Consider the following 19,203-nt stretch of genomic DNA (forward strand, 5'->3'; position numbering starts at 1 on the left):
ATGGAAACTTCGTAAACGCACAGAAAAGCTGAGTGAACAATCTGCTAATCGCAATCCGGGCAATCCGAAAGCGAGCATTGTGTACTGTACCTACCTAGAACAAGACGTCTTGTCCCAGTTTAGGTATTCTTAGCAGGTAAAAGTGGGACCGTTTTCTGACTCTGCAGCCACAGCTTCCGGTGATGCACGGAGTCGCTACACAAGCCGAGCCAATCAGCAGTCCAGCTTACTAACCGGGCATTTCTCGAACATTCCCCTCCGACCTCACCGAATACCTAGCAGAAGCCGGCGACAACCTCGCCTATCCTATTCACTCTAGTATTGCGCTCCGCCGCGAGGAACCACTATCACTGTCAGCATTACTAAGTGCTAGATTCATTCGGAGACTATTGCGCAATTCGCCGTTCTCAAAACATCCATCAGAAGAAAACATGAGCGCGTTGACATCCGCTACGGCGTTCTCGCCATCACTGGAGGCCGTCAGGTTGGCTGCCAGCATGTACAATGCGGCTCGTGAAGGCAACAAAGCTGTCATTGAGGAGGGCATCCTCGACGGGTTGCCGCCGAACCTGACGAATGAGAAGGGAGATACACTGGTGCGTAGCGATGCTCACCTCAGCGGCTGTTTCTCAGCGGAGGGAAGGGGGGGGGGGGATGCCGTCTTCAGCGTCCGAACCGGAGACCATGACGATGGGTTTTGAGTAAGCTTATGGCTAACATCTTGTTCAGCTGATGTTGGCTGCGTACTATGGTCATGCGGACGTGGTCAAGCTCCTGATCCAGCATGGAGCTGACCCAAACAGACTGAATGACAAGCGTCAAAGTCCCATCGCGGGCGCTGTCTTCAAGGGCCTAGATGCAGTAATCGAGGCAAGTTTGCACAAGAAATCATGGGGAGGAAGGACTTCTCATGTCACAGTGCTAACGCTGACTCTGGCAGGTCCTCCTGGAGGGTGGTGCTGACCCAGAATATGGCAAGCCATCAGCGATCCAGTGCCTCACAATGTTCAACCAAGAGGGTAAGTGGAAGAACAAGTTCGAGAACGCACCAGGAAGAGGAAAGGCAAAGGCAGTGCCTCAGGATCAGGCGGAGGAGAGGGCCCCCGAGAAGTTCAAAGCATGAGCGATACTACGAGACTTCGGTGCCTACAAGCAAGGGCGCGGCGATGTTTCCAACTTTAACGAAGACCACAAATTATGAGAGACCATTCTACAGTTCATTCGTTTATCTGAGCTGCCGTAATATTCTTGAACAGATCGTTTGTTCAATCCCAACGTCCACGATGAGGTCATTCCTTGAGATCCAACGAAACCAATGACTCAAAAACCATTCCGCTCGGGATCTCCTTCCACTGCTTACTCTCGTCCAGAAGCGCCTGACTCGCCTCCCACTCCCTTCGGATGACCTGGACATGAGCATCACTCCTCGGCGTAATCTTCGCAGGGAACGGCTTCGGCTGGACCAGAAACCCGTCAGTAAGGTCATCCGCGTTTGGTGTAATCTCATTTCCCTCAGTATCAACTGCTTTCTCAAGACTGAAAGCCCACAACAGCCTCGAAATACTCAGGAACAGCGATCGATCAGCGATATGCGTTCCCTGGCAGAGCCGTCGACCAGCACCAAAGACGTAGTGATCGCGCTTCGACGCGTCGCCGTTCATCGCTGACTCAAACGAGTTCTGTTCGTCGCCTTCGTAACGAGAAGGGTCAAAAGCGCGGGGATTCTCGAACCGGTTCTCGTCCATGTTGATGGCCCATACATTCAGCATGACGCCTGCGCCCTTGGGAATTTTGTAGCCCATGTATTCGTCGTCCTGTATGACGGCGTGCGGCAGGCCGAGGATCGCAGTCGGCATCCAACGCAGGGACTCCTTAACGCATGCCCGTATGTAGGGCATCGAGTCCCAGTCGTCCATGTTCGGGAGTCTCTTGGTACCGCAAATTCGATCCAGCTCGTCCTGGGCTTGCCTCTGTACCGATGGATGTAGAATCATGGCTTGGACGAAGCCAGTCAGCGTGGATGCGGTGGTGTCCGAACCAGCCTCAAGCGCGGATCCAGAGATGTAGCCGGCTAGGGCGTCGGAGAAACCGAGAGTCTTTTGGCTTTCGACGATGCCTACGCAGAAACAGGGCTGAGCATCGGTCAGTATCCTATACGCGATCTCGAATATGGGGCAATGCTCACTTTCGCTGTGCCCTTAAGAACACGCTCTTTTGCATCCATCCAGTGACCAACGTACAGAGCCCTCTCTTCCTTATGCAGCGCCTCAGCATATCTTTTCCCGGGCGACATGAACCCGAGGTTCCTCAGGGGTGGGTACACATCCAGCATAGCAGCCGCAGAGGAACCCACGACCTCGCTCCATTTCTCAACGCAGTGATACAGCCTCTTCAGCTTCTCGTCATGTATGCTCGTTGTGCGGAAGCCAAATACCATCTGCGTCGTCAGCGAGGTCGTGAAGCGACGGATGTGAGCGACAAAGAAGTCGGGCTCTTCCAGGAACCCGGATAGCATCTGCTTGCTTTCGAGGTCTTGGTATGGTACGTAGCCCTTGGCGGCATTGATGTGTAGGACTTGGTGGAATATCTTTCGGATCATGCGCCAGGTTTCGCCGTATTGCTTGTGTTCGTTAGTCCTAAACTTAGAAATTTGTTGGTATCCTGGAAATGCGTCGAGTAACTGACCATCATGACGACGCGGAGATTGCCGCTGACTACATTTCCGAGGTAGAGATCGGTGCGAGAGGAGTAAATGTTGCTGCGTTTGTCCAAGAGATCCTTGACTGCTTGGTCGGACGAGAGCACAATCATGACCTTGGTGCCAAGAATGAGCGAGTAAACTGGGCTACCCAAGACCCCAAAGTTAGTATATGGTTACTCGTACTTCCCAGCCATGTAGGCGAGCGCTCTGTTGAACATACCCATACTCTTTAGCCCATTTCTTGAACTGATGATGCGATTGCGTCGGTGGAATCTGGTGCAAATTTCCGATCAGTGGTAACGTGGGAGGTCCCGGAGGATAGTTCTTGGGCCGTCGGCCGACATTCCGCAGCTTGAAGATGGCAATACCTAATATCGCCAGCGGGATCAGAAACAGGAGTGCCATGATTCGAATTCGAGCGTGGAAGATTCCCGTGAACGGTCAGCGGTGCAAAGTGGAAAGAGCGATAGGGAAGGATTGAAGTAGAGAAAGACCGAGAGCGCGACAGCGAGTTCCAATTTTAATTGCCAGCCATCATCTGCTCTGCTGACTTCTATGCGGGGAGTCGACGGCAGCTCACATATCATCATCTAGGCTTAGTCGTGCCAAGTGTGCACCCCTCATCGCAACTTCATCCACGTATGCCGAACGGACCACCCAAGCAGCCAATGCTGCGTTCTACGTAAGTCAGCGGGCCCAGAAGCATGAGAAAGTTCCACCTTCTTTTGTTGGTACCGTGTTGTATCAGACTGCAACCTGGCTCTCCATAGGTAGAGAACACAAAAGAGTAAGCTGCAGGACAGCTTGTTGGCTTCACATGCAAGCAGCCAATGATTTGCGTGTGATTTTCCAGCTACGGAAATGCAATGTGACGGTCCGGCGCATCACTGTCAAGGCTCTTTCAAGCGCCTGCTCCAACGCCAATCGTTAGCGAGAAGAGTAATTGACGGCAAGTACGCAGAACAAGTGCTGATACTCTCGGCACTGAGTGACCCAATAAGTGGAACATTGCAGGAGCTGCAAATTCGTCAAATGCTGCAAATCCTGTGGGTATTCGTGGAGTAACATAGGACGATTGATTATTCTTACTGCTGGGCAGAGAGCGTTAGAAAGACATCATGCCACTACAGAAGAACAAGGATATTCAATGAGTACCACGGGTACTCAGCATGGCCCAAAACCTTCCGAATTATTCTCACCGCCAGTAAATCCAGCTTGCAAAAGAACCAAGCGCTCGTGTTTACTTTCAAATGTGACCCGAAACAGTGAGGTTCATCGTTTCCAAAGCTCTTTGCTCGTATTGCAAGATCACCGCCGTAGCGACCTGACATGTATCTAGGCCGAGTTTCATCTTCGACGAGAAGCCGAAGTAGTCTGTGTGCGCGAAATGACTGCGCCAAAGAGGGAGGAAAGTTAGGCAGAGCGCGGTCGCTGGAAGTCCTCTCTGCTGCTTTTCCAAGACGCATATTTATGCATTAGATACTCACACGAGGCTGTTGGTTTACTTGAACCTGTTCCTCAAGTGGCTACCTGGCTCGATTGTTGATGGGCATGGCGATAAAGGCGATGAAGCTCTTAAAAGCTCAGTGAGTGCGTACGTCGAAGCTGTGGACATCAAAGAAGAGGCTGGAGAATAACCCTTGTGTAAGTACCCAGTCGCCTCCATAGTTCCTCACAGTCTTGGCAGTGTTTCACGAGGGGTATGAGAGGAATGTATTTTAAAGTCTTGTCCTATTGTGCTGAGTTCAAAAAACGAGTTGATGGCCCAATCATAGAGAGCCTGGATCTTTTCCTGCTTCCAACTATTCACTTCCATTCAATGCTCAAGTGATGAGCTGTAGTCCCTGTCCTCAATGATCTCGGCGCACGCCGTCTTCGCCATAATCTCTGTCCTCGTCATCTTCGTTGTCCTCGTCGTCTTCATCGCTCTCGTCATCATCGTCGTTCTCATCATCTTCCTCGTCATCATCGCCGTCATCATCTATTGAAATAAAACCGCCGTCGTGCATGCGATCACGGTAGTGATAAGAGAAGTATTCCATGAGATTGTTATAATCTCCCGTGTATCCATTCTCGATAATCATCTGGTTCTCCGCTTCAAGGCGCTCCATCTTGATGCCGAGAGATCTGGTCTGCTGCAGGAGAGTGGCCATACGTTGAGTCGTGGCCATCAGCACGGCCTCCAGAAAAGCCTCTCCCTCGATAGTTGTGCGGGCTAAAGCGTAGGTTTTGTCAATGTCGATTTGTTGACAGCAAACCTCCGCAATCTGAGACTGGAGATTGGCCTCATCGGGAATGCTGGGATCCAAGTTGTCATATGCGTTCTTGTATGTGTTGAATAGCCATTTGATACCCTCTGGCGATGATTTGTTTACCGTCGTCACTGCTTCATGCTGCATGTAAGTCAGGATAGACTCGGCCAGTTCAACACGCACAGGCTTGTTCAGCAACCGGTCGGCAAGTCGGTAAACTTCAATCACGGTAACGAAGTCCCCCGCATGTTCCCTATACCACTTGGTCATAGCTATGAACTCATCGAATGGGTTGCCGGTAGTCGTCATATCGACGATGCGTAGGTAAGCCTTGAGAACCTTTGGCTCGATATCGTCGAACTCTATGACGGAAGTTCTGCCCTCGACGAAATTGGAGCTGTTGAGGCATGCTCTGAAGTAGTCAGAGTCCTTGACCAGCTTTGACTTGCTGAACGTGAAGACTTTTTCGCCGCCTTTGAGGGTGACGCGCTCACCAGAATCACTAGGAGAACAACGGCTTAATGAACAACAACATATAATTTCCGCATCAAAGTGCCGTAATATTGAAGATTGAACTTACGGAGTCGATGATCGTGAGAAAAAGTCCTCATCACCGACATCTGTAGGCAGCGGGATGCCTACAGCGATGTGAAAAGCATCGGAGTCGGCCATCTTTCTCGAGAGCTTGGGGGAAATTGACTGTGGTCGGTAGGAAATGAGAAGAGAGACTTGTTAGCGAGAGGAAAAGGTTTTCAATTTATGAAAACCCAAGAGAACACAAAATAAGGAAATTTACAGAAAACCACCTGAATTTGGAAGGAGGGAGCGTCAGGTCTTTTGGGAAGGAAGGTACGGAAAAAAAGGCAGGCAGGTACCGGGAGTGCAGGCACCAGAAGGCACCTTTAGTCGGGTGAAAATCGGACAATGAATCACTCAGATCTATGTATCACATTATTCGTTTGGGAGCTTTCATTGTCACACAACACAGTAGATATTCTTGTATGTAATGCGGACAAACAGATTGTAAGATACACTTTGTTCTGGAGCAACTGCATTTTGGACAATAACACAAGGCTGCTCCCGTCACTGTTCTTCTGCGCCATTCTCAACCGTAGCCTGCCTTATTTCTTGTTTCTTATGGCCCGTAAGGTACTGACGCCTGCGCCCCCATTCTCCCAAGTGGTCAGATCAACTTGAGGCATACTCATTCATCGTCCAAAAGCTGTTGTCGACTAGTCCCCACCTTCCGTCATCAAGAGGGTCTTCGTCTCCAAATTCAAGCCCGGGAGGATTGAAGTGTGAGAATTCGTCGGATGAACTTGACAACACGGCAAGTCGCGCTCTCTCGTTGATATCTTTGCAAGCACTGTGAATTCTCTTGAGTCTTCCGTCATCCGTAGCCTTGATAAGACGCTCGAGTAAGAGCAAGGCTGATTCGACGTTGCTTTGATCCGTCAACCGACACGGGTTTTCTGGACAGGCCAGGCTGTTGACGGTGATGAACATTATACTTGTCAGGTAGCCGCATGACACTAGCCTACAACCACATTGTTAGTACCAACTGTGAGCATCGAAGAAGGAAACCCCAAATACCAAGTGAGAGCAGAGTCGTTCTCGGGTGTTGCAGCATAGAGATGCATACAAGTCCGCGCCTCCGTAACCAGCTTGTCCCAGCAGTTCGGTAGCCGCGCTGCCAGATCGGACCGTGCTGCCGGGGTGCTCCCTTTGCTACAGCTGAGCAGCCCTTGAAGCCATTCAAGATGGTGCGAGTCTGCGTAATGCGTTGTTGCGATGAGCTGTAGGTGGGTGTAGTGAAGTAGGCAAATGTATCGAAGGTACTCAGCGGCCACGGTTGCTGCTGCAAGCTCTGGCTGGAAGTCGATGGGTATTGAATTTTGCCAATTTTCCAGCATCTCACGGATGCGAAGCATGTTCTGACTCTTTTGTTGGTCTGAAAGCTTTAGAGCTCGAACGGAGAAACACATGTGGTAAAGCTTTCCCTGGATGTAGGCGAGCTGAACAGCGCTGCGGAAGTAATTGAACTTTTGGCCAGAGAAACCCATGATCATGCCTACATCATCCGGAGGATGTAGAGATGGAATGTCCACGTCAATTTCTGACTCCTGATGCATAGGCGGCTGCGTCAATCTCATTGATAGGTCGCGGTCGAGTATGAAGGCGATCCAAAAGACTCGACTCCTTTTGAGAGCCTCAGCCGGCTCGAACTCCTGCGCCGCAGACTTTGTATGGAGTTTAAGACCCTGGCAAAGCCTGATTGCAGTTGCTATCAGTATGGACGCCGGGCCCTGGTCCGCTGAGCCATGGAATACGAGCACCAGTCCAAGCAAAGTCTGCAAGACCAGCATACTTGGTTCATTGATGACCAATTTGTTCAAGACGGACTGAACATTGTCGATATATCGCTGCATATTCTGCGTCTCTTCGTAACTGGAAGCGTAGGAGTGCCGGTGTGCCAGGGCCAAGACAACGTTGATGGCAGCCCAGACGTCTGGTTTACGGTGCGCCGGATACGCGTACCAACTTCGCAGCATCTTAACGAAGGTTTCTCGCTCAAATAGAGGGAGCACCTGATTCGAGTTCTGAAAGTAGTCTTCTATCGAGGGCAGGATCTGACGCAAGGGCGGGAGTGTTTTGCTGGACTCGTGACCCGAGATGCCTGAGCCTGGGTTAGTAGAGGAGCCGGGTGATTCGTTGAGTGTTGAATCAGTATTTGTAGCCCAGAGATATTGCTCCTCTTCAGAGATACTTGCAGCCGAAGCGGGCTCCGAAGATGTCAGCGAGAATTCTTGGTTGGCTGCCTTGGACGAGGGTTGTTTCTGGGCCTCCAGTTGCGCCAGCCTTGCTTCCAGCATTTCGATCTTCTTGGCTCTATGCCGATTATAATGTCAGTTGATCGATCTTTGTGGCGAAAAATTCGAAAGTAAAGACCTACTGATTTGACTTCACGACAGTCGCCCTCGTCGGGCCTGTATAAGTGCACTCTGAGTTGTACAACTTGCAACCGGAACATCGGGGCTCTTTTCCATCACATTTGATCTTCTTATGATAACACAAATCGCAGGCCTGTACGGGTCAGGTTCTTTGTCAGTTCATGGAAGGCTGCAATCCCCCGGCTGAGCAGGTGTTAGAAGTTGGAACCACTTACCTTTCTCCTCCTGACTCTTTTGGGCTTGGATGTCTCCATCGTTTCTGTTAATTGCCAGAAGGTGCATGTGTGTCTTCGTACAAGTTCTGCTATTCGACGCGATATGAGATTAGCTCTCTGACGTTTTAGTAACGAAAGTCACGCTGTGATGAGTTCTTCGTGTTCTCTTGGATGGAGCCAAGTAGTCAAGTAAATTATGGCCGTGGCTTGAGGCCGGGACTCAGGAAGTTGTCTGATGAGACCCCGCTTACCAATGGATGAGCTAATCCCAATAGGGTTAAAGGTCAAGAACAGGATCCTCTGCATGAAGTCCCCCAGGCACCTTAATAACAATCACATAAGTTCTTCCTCAAAGCTGCCTGCTGCTCTACCAAAACACTCTAAACCTTGTGGATTTGAATGGGTACCTAAAAATAGGACCATAGTTGAGGAGCTAGAGGAGACAAAAGCAAAAGACGACGTTGGCCTGATTCGAACAGACGCTCCCGAAGGAACAAGATTTCTAGTCTTGCGCATTAGACCACTCTGCCACAACGCCGATTGGACAATCTCTGAAATATGGAGATGTCTCGAAGCTTCTGACATGTAGCTGATATTGAGTCTAGCATTAGAGGACGAACGCGATGTCATTTGCGCGGCTCCGAATAACGTCTGTTTGGAGTTTGGATGACATCTCTGAAATGTAACTCAAACTTTTACACTGTACCGTTCCTTGTAAACTCCATTCAGCGCACGCATGCACGCACCCTTTGCCTCGCCCTCATTTGCTGTTTGGAGATGCGGGGCACCGGTTTTTATGCCTCTCCATCTTTATACAATGAATCTCATATCAAATCAGTCACGTTAAGGATGCAACTTCCACATTGACCAGGTAACGGTTTCCCGGATTCTACTTACTTAGGATGCTCATGATGTAAACCACCAAAGATTGAAACATCTGGCATTTGCCAAATTTCAATACGGCTACAAGACGAATCCCCAGTCTTTGGGAGTACTAAATTCCAGCGCAATGTCTTACTGCTCAAACGAGCCTACACATCATGCAAGTCGTGGCGTTGCACTGCGTACAAAAAATCTTTGAATCAAACTCCTCGCAAATGGGACAGTCGGCTGGTGAAAGGCCCTTGTTCGTTGAATACCATCCTTTCCACCCATGAGGCCTGTTGTCCATGCATCCCGGCTGTCGCCCAGGAGGGACAAGTCGCACCTTATTGGGCGGACTGCGCGTTTTCAACTCTCTTGGCTCCACGGCCTTGTTGAAGCTATGCAAGTCCTCATTGTACAAGTCAGTAGTAGCATCCCGATCTCGAACTTGATAGCCCTTGGGAGTTTTGCAAACGTCTTCATAAACCATCGGGATCTCCGAACGTTCTTCTGCATGGTATTTGTTCTGAAGCCGGTGAGGTTGAGGCCGTGACCATTGCCGGCTGCTGGTAGAGGCTCTTGTCCCGGGGAGTTGCAAGCACTTCAGACCACCGAGATTTCTGTCGCACTTAAGCTTCTTTCGCCTCGTGCGCCGTTGTCTCCAAAGCAGCTTCAAGTTTCTTCTTGCCTTTCTTCAACTTTTCTTTCAGCTTTTGTTTGATACTTACGAATGTGACCTCCGATGGAACATCATCGTCGGACGTGCGTCTTTCCGACGCCGAAAACTTGCGGAGACGCAAGCTCTTGGCCCTGATCACGGGCTGTCTCGACTTGTCGCATTGCGTGCGCAGAAGAGGGTCACTGAGAACTTTGTAAGCTGTTGTGATCTGGAATTGATAGGCTTAAAAGTGTCCATGTCGGGTTAGTATTCTGTTGGCATCTTGATTTCTGGAGGCACTGGCCATGTCTGCACTCCGAGGTCTTCCCGCTTTGTCATATGCTTCATGCTGACTATACTAACGAGCTCTTTCCACCAGGCCATAAAACGCGTCTTCAATGTGTTCTTGTGTCGTATCCTTCAAAACGCCGAGAATACTGTAATGGTCGGTGGGCGTTGATGGATCCATCGTTTTAATACAAGTCAAACCTTGAATTACAAGCACTTACAAGCACCCAGTGGGAATGTCCATGATACATTAATACCACCAACGGCCGCGGAAATCATTGGGAGAGTCCTGACAAACGGTTATCAGGTGAACAGAATCTAGTTAGGCTCGGCATACAATGAAAGTTGACCAGAATGTCGCCTCATAGCATAAGTACAATGAAGATGATGAAGACGTTCATTAATAAAGTTTTGGCGTTGGACACCTTGCCGAACAATGGGGGACTCGAAGAAGTAACCAACTGAAGTTCGGCAAGAAATCTCATTGTCCTTTGTGTCCCCTGTAGACGTTCAAGTCCTTATCACCCTGCAAAAGAACAAAAGAAAAACGCTGCATAGAAGAAGATCAAGACGGGAAACACAAAAGGCAACTCCCGTAAAAGGAAAGGATAGATAGCACAACCTGGTTTCGATCCAGGGACCTCTGGGTTATGAGCCCAGCGCTCTACCCCTGAGCTATTGTGCTTGTTCGAGTTGTTGAATAACGAGACTAATCTTGAATTAATAATGCTGTCAAAAGGGCGAGTGAAAGTGTGACCCACTCAAGGGCCGCAAATTTTGCTGGCCCATCAGCTAGTGTGGCAGACAACTTTGGCCTCAGCGGCCTCAGCGGCCTCAGTGGAACAGTCATACCACGACATCAACTACCTTAATCAGGCAAAGCTTTCTGACTCTTGTGGTGGACCTGTATGGATAGATTGATCTCTCGAAAGCCAAAAGCTACCAGTCGTGAAAATGGAGATAGGAAGACCTACCGAGAAGCCGGGCCCACCAGAGATGGGTCCGGCAAAGTGGCCGAATCGGCATCGCGTGGGCGCGTGTCTGGAGAAAAGGGACAGAACCACGTTTCTCCCTAGCTTGTTTACCGACTTTTACAGAATTGTCGACCAGTCTTTATCTATCTACCGAACCATCTCTTGTTGAGTTAAGGTGGGCTTTGCGGGGTGAGGATCCCCGACGTTATCTTGGTGCGGATACTGGCCTTGGTGTTGGGGAAAAGGCCGATCACATTTCCCGAAGCCGTCGGGAAAACGCCACGACTACGGAGGATGACCGACGTCACCCGATGCAGTCAGCATCCGGTCAACGGCCGGAGGGCTGTCTTCTGGATGCGAGTGTTTATATCCGCCTCGTAGGCGATGTCATATTGACTCTTTTCGCAAACAAGCTCATTCGAATTCACCTGGGGCTGTAACGCAACGCGATCAACTAATTTGAATCTCTTCGTAAACTAAGCCTGAGAATTAGTCAGTCAAGATGATAACTCCTGTAAGTGGGCTTGAAAGCAACATTATCATCGTAGGTATCTGTAACTAACAATCTTCAGAGATGGAAACGGCTCGTGAGATTCATCGCAGAAGATGATTGGAGGGAATACATCGGCGAACCAGCCGACGAGACTGTCGACGGTATGAACGTTTCTTCCTGGTCAAGTCAAATCAATTGTCTGACACTCTCAAAAGTTGGAGCTGCCTTGGCCGCATCCCTCCCCGTACCGGTACGGGTTTTCACTGGAACCTCAGCCCTGGACGCCTCAGCAGAGCCAACATCGAGGATCCTCAACATCCAGAAACTTCTTCCGCCCCTGACACGCAAAGAAATCGGCACGATCCGCTGTATTGGTCTCAACTACCGCAAGCACGCCAAAGAGATGAACCTCGAACTCCCAGAACATCCAACTCTCTTCTTCAAACCCGCAAGCTGCCTCAACGCGTCAAACGCACCACTTCTCATCCCTCATCAAGCAACAGATCTTCAAGCGGACTACGAAGCTGAGCTAGCTGTCATCATTGGCCGCGACGCGAGAAACGTCAGCGTGGAGGACGCCATGGACTACGTGCTCGGTTACACGTGCTCCAACGACGTCACGGCGCGAAAGCATCAGTTCGCTGGTGCTCAATGGGGTTTCGGGAAAGGATTCGACGGCTTTGCTCCGACGGGACCGTGTATCGTCAGCGCGAGCAGCCTTCCAGACCCTTCAGTCATTGAGCTGAAGACCGTCCTCAACGGCGAGGTGATGCAAGAGGGTAGAGGGGACGACATGATCTTTTCAATTGCCGAGATCGTGGCATATTTGTCTCAAGGCACGACGCTGGAGGCCGGGACTGTGATCATGACGGGCACTCCTCACGGGATTGGTGTGAGTAGAACTCCGCCTGTTTTCTTGGCTCCTGGGGATGACCTTCGCATCGTGATGAGCCACGGCCTAGGAAGTTTGGTTAATAAGGTGGAATACGAGGAGAAACCCCGGAAGAATATGATAGGGGCAAACGGAGTTAAAGCGGTGAACGGTGTGAATGGAGTGAAAGAAGTCAAGATCAATGGACTCCATTAAGCCGAGAGAGCGCTCATAGAACATTGCGAAATAGACGCCACATATCTATCCGTTAAACATGCTAACTCTAACTTCTTTGTTATATCGACATTTACATCTCACTGGGGTCGCTGGTCAACTTAAGGGGCATTATGACATATCTTGCTTCCGGTCCCGAACTCCGAGAGCTTTGCCGCTTAAATAAGTAAACAGAGATTGTTTTAAAAGCCTCCGTCCTGCACGACTTAGAGTTTCCAGATCCCCGGAATTACCACTTGTTTCTCCACTGACAATGCGGGTATGCATAGCCGTAATGCACATGCCTTGCGGGACAACTCCGACATCTGGGGCTCCTAAGCTTTACAAGGCCAAAAGTCGGCCCAGACGGGCTTCTATGTTGTCCGACGAAATGAAGCTCACTACAGATACCGTCAATGGGTTTTTACGGAAATTAAAGTCCCGTACGCTTAAAGGCGATGAATTGTGCAACGAGTTGTGATGATGTTGCCATCTAAATCTGACTGGATTGGATGCTCAACGAATCGGAAACAGTTGTGTGTTGATCATTTCTCTAATAGAGAAGTTCCCAGCTCGTTAGCTTGAACTCTCGCAAGAATGGAATACGAGTATCTTAGTTTGGCGAGTCGCGCCCTGAATCAGTGGCCCAAGACTCAATTTAATTATACTACGTAACCGTGAAATCTTGCCCTGGCTATCCTAGTAGGAAATTGTATCCGTATGAAAAGCTTAAAGGATCTTTGCTAGCTACGAGTAAGGCACGGAGAAAGACAGGTCGGTTTATTGTGCAAATAATGCTTACTGTGCTGACTCGTAACTAACCGAAACCGACACCGATACTCGGACAGAGCGCATTGTGGACTGCAAAACAAAGTCAAAGTAATTAAATACAGCATCAGCTTTTGAAAGAGATTAATTGTTGTCGGTCTCCGGGGCAAGAAGAATTATGCCCACCGCTACGACCGGGGAAGGCAATGCCGGACGCCGGATGGCAATAATGCCGTATTTCAATATATCAGAAGTACAAATACCGAGCTAGACTCAGTTATCATGGCAGATAAGATTCTTCATCAACAGCCAATCGACCAGTCAGATACTCACTCTTTCAACCATCAAATCAGCCAACCAGCCAGTTCTCTCAGCAACTAAACAGCCTAGTCGCCATTATGCAGTTCTCTACCATCACCCAGCTGATCCTCCTCGCCACTGCTCCTCTGGCTATGGCCAGCGTTGCCGCTGAGCGCACTAGCAGCAACAGCGTCTTCGACGTCCGCATGGAGTGCATTAAGAGCAACTGCGGTGGTGTTGGAGCTGGTTGCGCCGGTGCCTGGGTAAGTCGCACTGCTAACCGCCAACCAAAATTTCTTTCGTTCACGAAGGCCACTTCGAGACCAGAAGTGGTCTTGTAGATGAAAGTGTTCGTTTGATACAAGTTACTAACTGTTTGGGTAGTGCTGCGTCCGCTACAACAAGGATGGCTGCAAGTGCATTGCACCAGGTGACATCTCCGAGGTAAGTCTATCCTCTCCTCATAAGACTGTCTTGACATACTAATTGACTACATCAGAACGGAGATAAGTGCCCTCCTGCGTAAGGGAACTAGGGAAAGCTACTGTGTTTGTGACGAGCGGCAAAAGCGAGTGGTGTTAAAGAATTGAGACAGCAAAATAAAGCATCTGAACTCTCAATTGTTTTTCCAAGAACGATAATATTCCCGGTGCGCAGTTTAGCGAGTCGACTTGACCGGTCGTAGACGAAGAGGTGATGGAAGGTCTGTTTCATATTCTTCTGTTCATGATCTTCCAGACCAACGCCGAATGCTTGGGATCCAGGCCGTTGTTGGACTTAGTTTGGTCTCAACAGCGAATGCTTGATTACTACTAGGTTGACTACTTCAGATGATACTATGTTTGGTTTCAACACCGAGCGATAGTTGCAACTGGGAGATCAGCTTGTCTTGAAGCTCTTGCACTGGTCTATACTTAGGTTTGCGACTTACTCATGATTGATCCCGAAGCTATCAATCTCTAATTCGTGCTCGGGTTACATGTTTGCTTGATCATGCATAAGAGTGTTGATAACATGCTCCCACTGAGATAAGTCCCCGCTCTCAGGAAGAAAGAATCCAGGATCATCCCAAGTCATCTGTGCGCTCGTCGTGCTGTAAGGAAGGCCCAAGCCAGCCATCAAAGGATCAAAGTCGGGACTCTCAACTGGCAACTGAGGATGTGTCTCCATCACTGGCGTCTGACCAACGGGCTGGGAGAAGCGCCTATTCGGCGAAGCCGACGCCAGAGCCAGCGGTACCAAGGTATTGGCTGCAGGCGGGTGAGACTGCCTTGCCTTCTTAACACAAAGCTCAACTATTTTGACTTCGGCGAGGGCAAATTCATTAAGCCAGACGTCATTTCTCTGCATCTCGCAGTAGGCAGATAAGTCCTCGAGAATAGCTTGAGACCGCCGAGAATGAGGGTCGCGGACAGCGATGATGCCCAGCACAAGAGCACTGTTGAACAGGTTGTGTGGTCCCAAACTCCACTTCAGCCGGTCATTGAGAGGTTGGTTGAACATCTTGAGACCCATGTCAAGGTCTGCGCAAGCGGAAGCTATGCATACATCGTGACTGTGTCTGTACCGATTCGTGATGGATTGGCGGAGAAGGAATGGTCGGTGTAGTGTGACTCTTGCGAAATGGTACATGCTATGTAGATGTAATCTCTGCCAGGGGAGAAAAGGAAGACGGTCGTCCTTGGAGATGTCCGGGTCATCTAACTCGAAATAGTGTGGTAGCCTGCCTCTCCAAGTATCGATCTCTTTGTCAAGCGTGAGAACAGTCTCATAGGAAACTGTAAATAGACCGAAACATCGCTCTTGAATCTTGCCTACGACAACGGCGAGTTCGTGAGCTAGCCGGCTGAAGACGCTCGCGGTTGGCTCAGAAAGGGGTGCTTCTGGGGCTGAGGCAGCCTCCTCGTCATCTAGGTCGTCTAGCCAGACATTGGAGGCCTGTTTAACAAGACATTGCTGATCAACAATAGCAAACGGCCGGCCGAGAGCTAGTGCTATGGTTTTATCGAGCATGTAGAGATTACTCCATAGTCGTCGCCTGGTCTCCGTTTCTTTCCTGGGAAGCCTCCACCGTTCACCGTCGATATGCATGCCCTGCGCTTGAGCCATCCGCATAGCGAAACTCGTTGTGAGCCAGGACTCCGGTACACGACGGGTGTAAATGAGATACCGAGTGACCAGAACACCAGCTCGCACGAGATCCGTTGACTCGCCGTAGAAAGTCGGGGCAATCACAATGGCTCTCCGAGCAGCCCAGTAAAACCGCTGTGATGTGTCATAGACCTCACGCTGAACCTCCCTGTTCCGTGGCCTTGGGCAATCCAACAACACCCCATAGGCTAAGACAATGAACAGCAAGGCCAGCCAGCGAAGATCAATCGTGGCAAAGTCATCAAAGCCGAACTTGCGAGACCAAAAGTTTTCGTACTTGGCTTTGAAGGAGGTTGGCTGAACCGCGTCAATCGCCCAGTTGAGCTCATTAAGGAAGCATTCCGTCAGCCTGTCGACTGTGGACTTCTTGCGCGGCAGCAGTCCGAGGAGATCCCAGATCTGAGAGAAGGGGCCATTCTCTTCTCGGAATGAATGAGTTGATCCCGCCTGGGGTTTTGAGCTGAGACCACTTGATAGCTCTGGGGCCGGCGCTTGAATGATTTTTGCCGCGGCTTGAGGGCCGAAATACGAAGAGCCGAAGAAGGATGGCGCATCGCGGCTTTTGAAGAGATTGCCGACGAGGTTTTCTGAGGACTGATCTTGGCCGCTACTCTCGCCTTGCCGCCCTCCGCCACGACTCGAAGATCTTGATGGGAAGGCCCTGGAACCTGAGGAGCTATCAGGTTGCTCAGCATCTTGTGCAGAGATTGCGTTTGTGGAAGGAGGTGAGACTGGGGTCGCTAAGTTGGCGTTTGGCGAAGTCATGAGAGGATCGCGTTGGCCTTGAGACACTCTCGGGCCATCGTCTTCGACTAAGTGATTATAGGAGCACAACGAGCCGACTCCTCGCCTTTCACAGTTGAAACATGGTCGCGAACCATTGCACTGATGAGGTGAAGTCAGTGAGATGATAGAATTTGGCTTAAAGTCTGAGTAAGCTCCGCAGGCCGTCGTCAAATTGAGTTCAGCATTGGCGCCGTCAATTATGTTTGCAGCAAGACTACTCAAAATGAAGTCTCAGCATAATGGTGCCTCATGTAGGCTGTCGGGAAATGAAAAGATAACTTCGATGAGACCATCGTATCGTGCCAAGATGAAGATGAGACTGCAAGCTCACTCACTCTCTGCTTTCGCCGATGACACGACTCGCACGCAACGGCATGCCTACCTCTCTTCCTCTTGCGAATAATCGGACTTTTCGGATTAGTCGTCCTGGGCGTTAGGGTATCCATTGAGAAGATGCTCGGACTGTCTGCCGAAGTATCGTCGCGTGCTTGCAAGATCGGGAAATGGGACTCTTTTGTACCGACCAGAGGGCGATGTCGGGGTATTCGAGTCACCAGAGAGACTTGGCTATCAGCCTCTCCACATTTTGCCGAAAGCAAAGGCTCGGCGCCTCTAGGCTATTCGCGGACTAAGAGATAAGAATCCTACATTCCCCGGCTTTGCCCCCGCTAGACCACAAGGATGGTCTTTCGATGCGACGATAAGCTTGCCAATTTCCCGATGCCTAGCCATGTGTGTCGGTCAAAGGCCGACTTTGGTTGATAGGCGAATGCAGTGACCTCACCGTGCCTTTGTGATGCATCTTTTGCATAAGGTAGATATATGCCCTTTGAGGGATACTATGTCTAGTCATATGGACATGCCGTCAGCTCTCTGCAGAGTCGCAACATATTTGCATCAATTCGCCTGATCGACCTAGACGTTCAACAATCGCCGGCCATAGAACAATGTCTTCAGAAAAGATGCCAATGGACGCCAAAGATGGTGATTTCGAGTCCCATTCGGCAGCCGCGAGCTCCGACCTCACGATCGACCCGGCTGCGGAAAAACGCCTCCTAAGGAAATTGGACGCATGGCTCTCGCCAATGATGATCATTGCTTTCTTAGTCGCTTACCTCGATCGTAGCAACATCGGTACGTAACCCTCAACTCACAGGTTTACTCCAATCAACCAAATCTAATTGGGTCCGGATCTAGGCAACGCCGCAATTGCAGGCATGACAGAGGACTTGAGCCTCACTGGCAACAAGCTGAATGTCGCCGTCACTGTGTTCTATGGTAGGATGACACACCCTATTCTGTGAGCCAACAACACCGGCTAACACGGACTTCAGTGACTTACATCACCTTCGAAATCCCGGCATCCCTGATTCTCAAGAGAGCACGGCCGAGTCGACTTATCCCATTCTTCATCCTGTCCTGGAGCGCAACAGTCATCGGTTCGGCCTTTGTCACCAACTATGCCGGTCTTCTCGCAACTCGTCTCCTCATTGGTGTCTTTGAGAGTGGTCTCTTTCCGTGCCTGACGCTCTACCTCAGCACATACTACAAGCGCGAGGAACAAGCCCGAAGAATTTCATACCTCTTTGTCGCGTCTGCGTTGTCGGGTGCCTTTGGCGGTCTTTTGGCCTACGGGCTTACGAGCTTGCATGGTGCGAGCGGCTTGGCCGGATGGAGATGGCTTTTCCTTATTGAAGGCGTCATCTCTGTGGCGGTTGGCTTGGCCTTCATTCTTCTGCTTCCTGACAGCTTCGAGTCAGCAAGGTGGCTTACTGAAGAGGACAAGGCGTTGATGCGCATCCGAGCTGAGCAGTCCAGGGTCTACCAAGGCGAGTCAGAGACGTTCGACAAGCAAGAAGTCAAACTCGCATTCAAAGATCCCAAGGTTTGGCTCTCAGCTGGCTGCCAATTCTGTGCGAACACCTGCTCTTTCGGCTTTGGAACTTTCTTGCCAGTCATCATCCGCGGGTTTGGATACAGCAGTATCAAGACCCAGCTCCTTACTGTGCCGGTCTACATCTGGGCATCAGCAGTCTACCTCACCATCGCCTACATCTCGGATAAGATCAACAAGCGTGCTATATTCATGGTTCCGATGGCTTTAATCACCGCCACGGGTTACGCTCTCATGCTTGGTGTAAGCATGAAGTCAACTTCGGTCCTATACTTTGCGACTTTCGTCACGGCGACGGGTATCTACTGTGTTGTCGGTCTCAATGTCACGTGGATTTCGAATAGTAACGCTGGATACTTCAAGCGTGCCACGGCGATTGGCCTGCAACAGACCATCGGAAACAGTGCTGGCATTATGGCTGGACAGATCTACCGCATCACCACTTCGGACGGAAGATACACAATTGGTCATGCGGTCTCTATCTGCACCATTACGATTGCATCGGTTGGCTACTTTACCATGTGGACCCTGCTGAACAGAATCAACAATAAGAGGGAGAACATGAGTATCGATGAGAGGTCACGAGAGATTGACCAAGGAAAGAAGGGCGATAGGCATCCCGACTTCCGATACACGCTTTGAGGCATTAGGAATTTGCTCCAGCGGTCAAAAGTCTCATCATGATCCTACCTCGATGCCCTTACATAGCTAAATACATGTCTGCATATTCGTAAATATAGTACGTCCTCTGCTGTGGAAAAAGTGCATAAATTCCATTTCGCTGCCCTGAACATGATGCGGCAGCTTGTCCAGTGATTTGTAAA

At 50.2% G+C, this 19,203-nt stretch overlaps 8 protein-coding genes across 8 annotated transcripts; 4 read left to right on the plus strand and 4 right to left on the minus strand.

Moving 5' to 3' along the window:
• Positions 1-431: 431 nt before the first annotated feature.
• CPAR01_05543 (uncharacterized protein) lies at positions 432-1,123 on the plus strand (the record flags this gene model as incomplete). The annotated part of the gene is made up of 3 exons (XM_060489821.1): positions 432-596; positions 730-861; positions 941-1,123. 3 exons carry the CDS (start codon positions 432-434, stop codon positions 1,121-1,123), a joined length of 480 nt encoding a protein of 159 aa, XP_060351287.1.
• A 166-nt stretch (positions 1,124-1,289) lies between these two features.
• CPAR01_05544 (cytochrome P450) lies at positions 1,290-3,106 on the minus strand (the record flags this gene model as incomplete). The annotated part of the gene is made up of 4 exons (XM_060489822.1): positions 1,290-2,132; positions 2,186-2,620; positions 2,686-2,845; positions 2,922-3,106. The coding sequence occupies 4 exons, from the start codon at positions 3,104-3,106 to the stop codon at positions 1,290-1,292; spliced, it is 1,623 nt and encodes a 540-aa protein (XP_060351288.1).
• Positions 3,107-4,551: 1,445 nt separating this feature from the next.
• On the minus strand, positions 4,552-5,625 carry CPAR01_05545 (uncharacterized protein; the record flags this gene model as incomplete). The annotated part of the gene is made up of 2 exons (XM_060489823.1): positions 4,552-5,455; positions 5,534-5,625. 2 exons carry the CDS (start codon positions 5,623-5,625, stop codon positions 4,552-4,554), a joined length of 996 nt encoding a protein of 331 aa, XP_060351289.1.
• A 516-nt stretch (positions 5,626-6,141) lies between these two features.
• Positions 6,142-8,158, minus strand: CPAR01_05546 (fungal specific transcription factor; the record flags this gene model as incomplete). Its single annotated transcript, XM_060489824.1, has 4 exons — positions 6,142-6,490; positions 6,547-7,842; positions 7,907-8,037; positions 8,120-8,158. The coding sequence occupies 4 exons, from the start codon at positions 8,156-8,158 to the stop codon at positions 6,142-6,144; spliced, it is 1,815 nt and encodes a 604-aa protein (XP_060351290.1).
• Positions 8,159-11,405: 3,247 nt separating this feature from the next.
• CPAR01_05547 (fumarylacetoacetate hydrolase) lies at positions 11,406-12,483 on the plus strand (the record flags this gene model as incomplete). The annotated part of the gene is made up of 3 exons (XM_060489825.1): positions 11,406-11,417; positions 11,476-11,557; positions 11,612-12,483. The coding sequence occupies 3 exons, from the start codon at positions 11,406-11,408 to the stop codon at positions 12,481-12,483; spliced, it is 966 nt and encodes a 321-aa protein (XP_060351291.1).
• Positions 12,484-13,646: 1,163 nt separating this feature from the next.
• On the plus strand, positions 13,647-14,074 carry CPAR01_05548 (uncharacterized protein; the record flags this gene model as incomplete). The annotated part of the gene is made up of 3 exons (XM_060489826.1): positions 13,647-13,811; positions 13,933-13,992; positions 14,048-14,074. The coding sequence occupies 3 exons, from the start codon at positions 13,647-13,649 to the stop codon at positions 14,072-14,074; spliced, it is 252 nt and encodes an 83-aa protein (XP_060351292.1).
• Positions 14,075-14,523: 449 nt separating this feature from the next.
• Positions 14,524-16,931, minus strand: CPAR01_05549 (fungal specific transcription factor domain-containing protein; the record flags this gene model as incomplete). The annotated part of the gene is made up of 3 exons (XM_060489827.1): positions 14,524-16,511; positions 16,578-16,699; positions 16,765-16,931. 3 exons carry the CDS (start codon positions 16,929-16,931, stop codon positions 14,524-14,526), a joined length of 2,277 nt encoding a protein of 758 aa, XP_060351293.1.
• Positions 16,932-17,432: 501 nt separating this feature from the next.
• CPAR01_05550 (major facilitator superfamily transporter) lies at positions 17,433-19,021 on the plus strand (the record flags this gene model as incomplete). Its single annotated transcript, XM_060489828.1, has 3 exons — positions 17,433-17,619; positions 17,683-17,763; positions 17,820-19,021. The coding sequence occupies 3 exons, from the start codon at positions 17,433-17,435 to the stop codon at positions 19,019-19,021; spliced, it is 1,470 nt and encodes a 489-aa protein (XP_060351294.1).
• Between the last annotated feature and the right edge of the window lie 182 nt (positions 19,022-19,203).

Source organism: Colletotrichum paranaense (assembly GCF_030867605.1).
Source record: "Colletotrichum paranaense strain IMI 384185 chromosome Unknown Scaffold_4.1, whole genome shotgun sequence".
In the NCBI taxonomy this organism is placed as follows: Eukaryota; Fungi; Ascomycota; class Sordariomycetes; order Glomerellales; family Glomerellaceae; genus Colletotrichum; species Colletotrichum paranaense.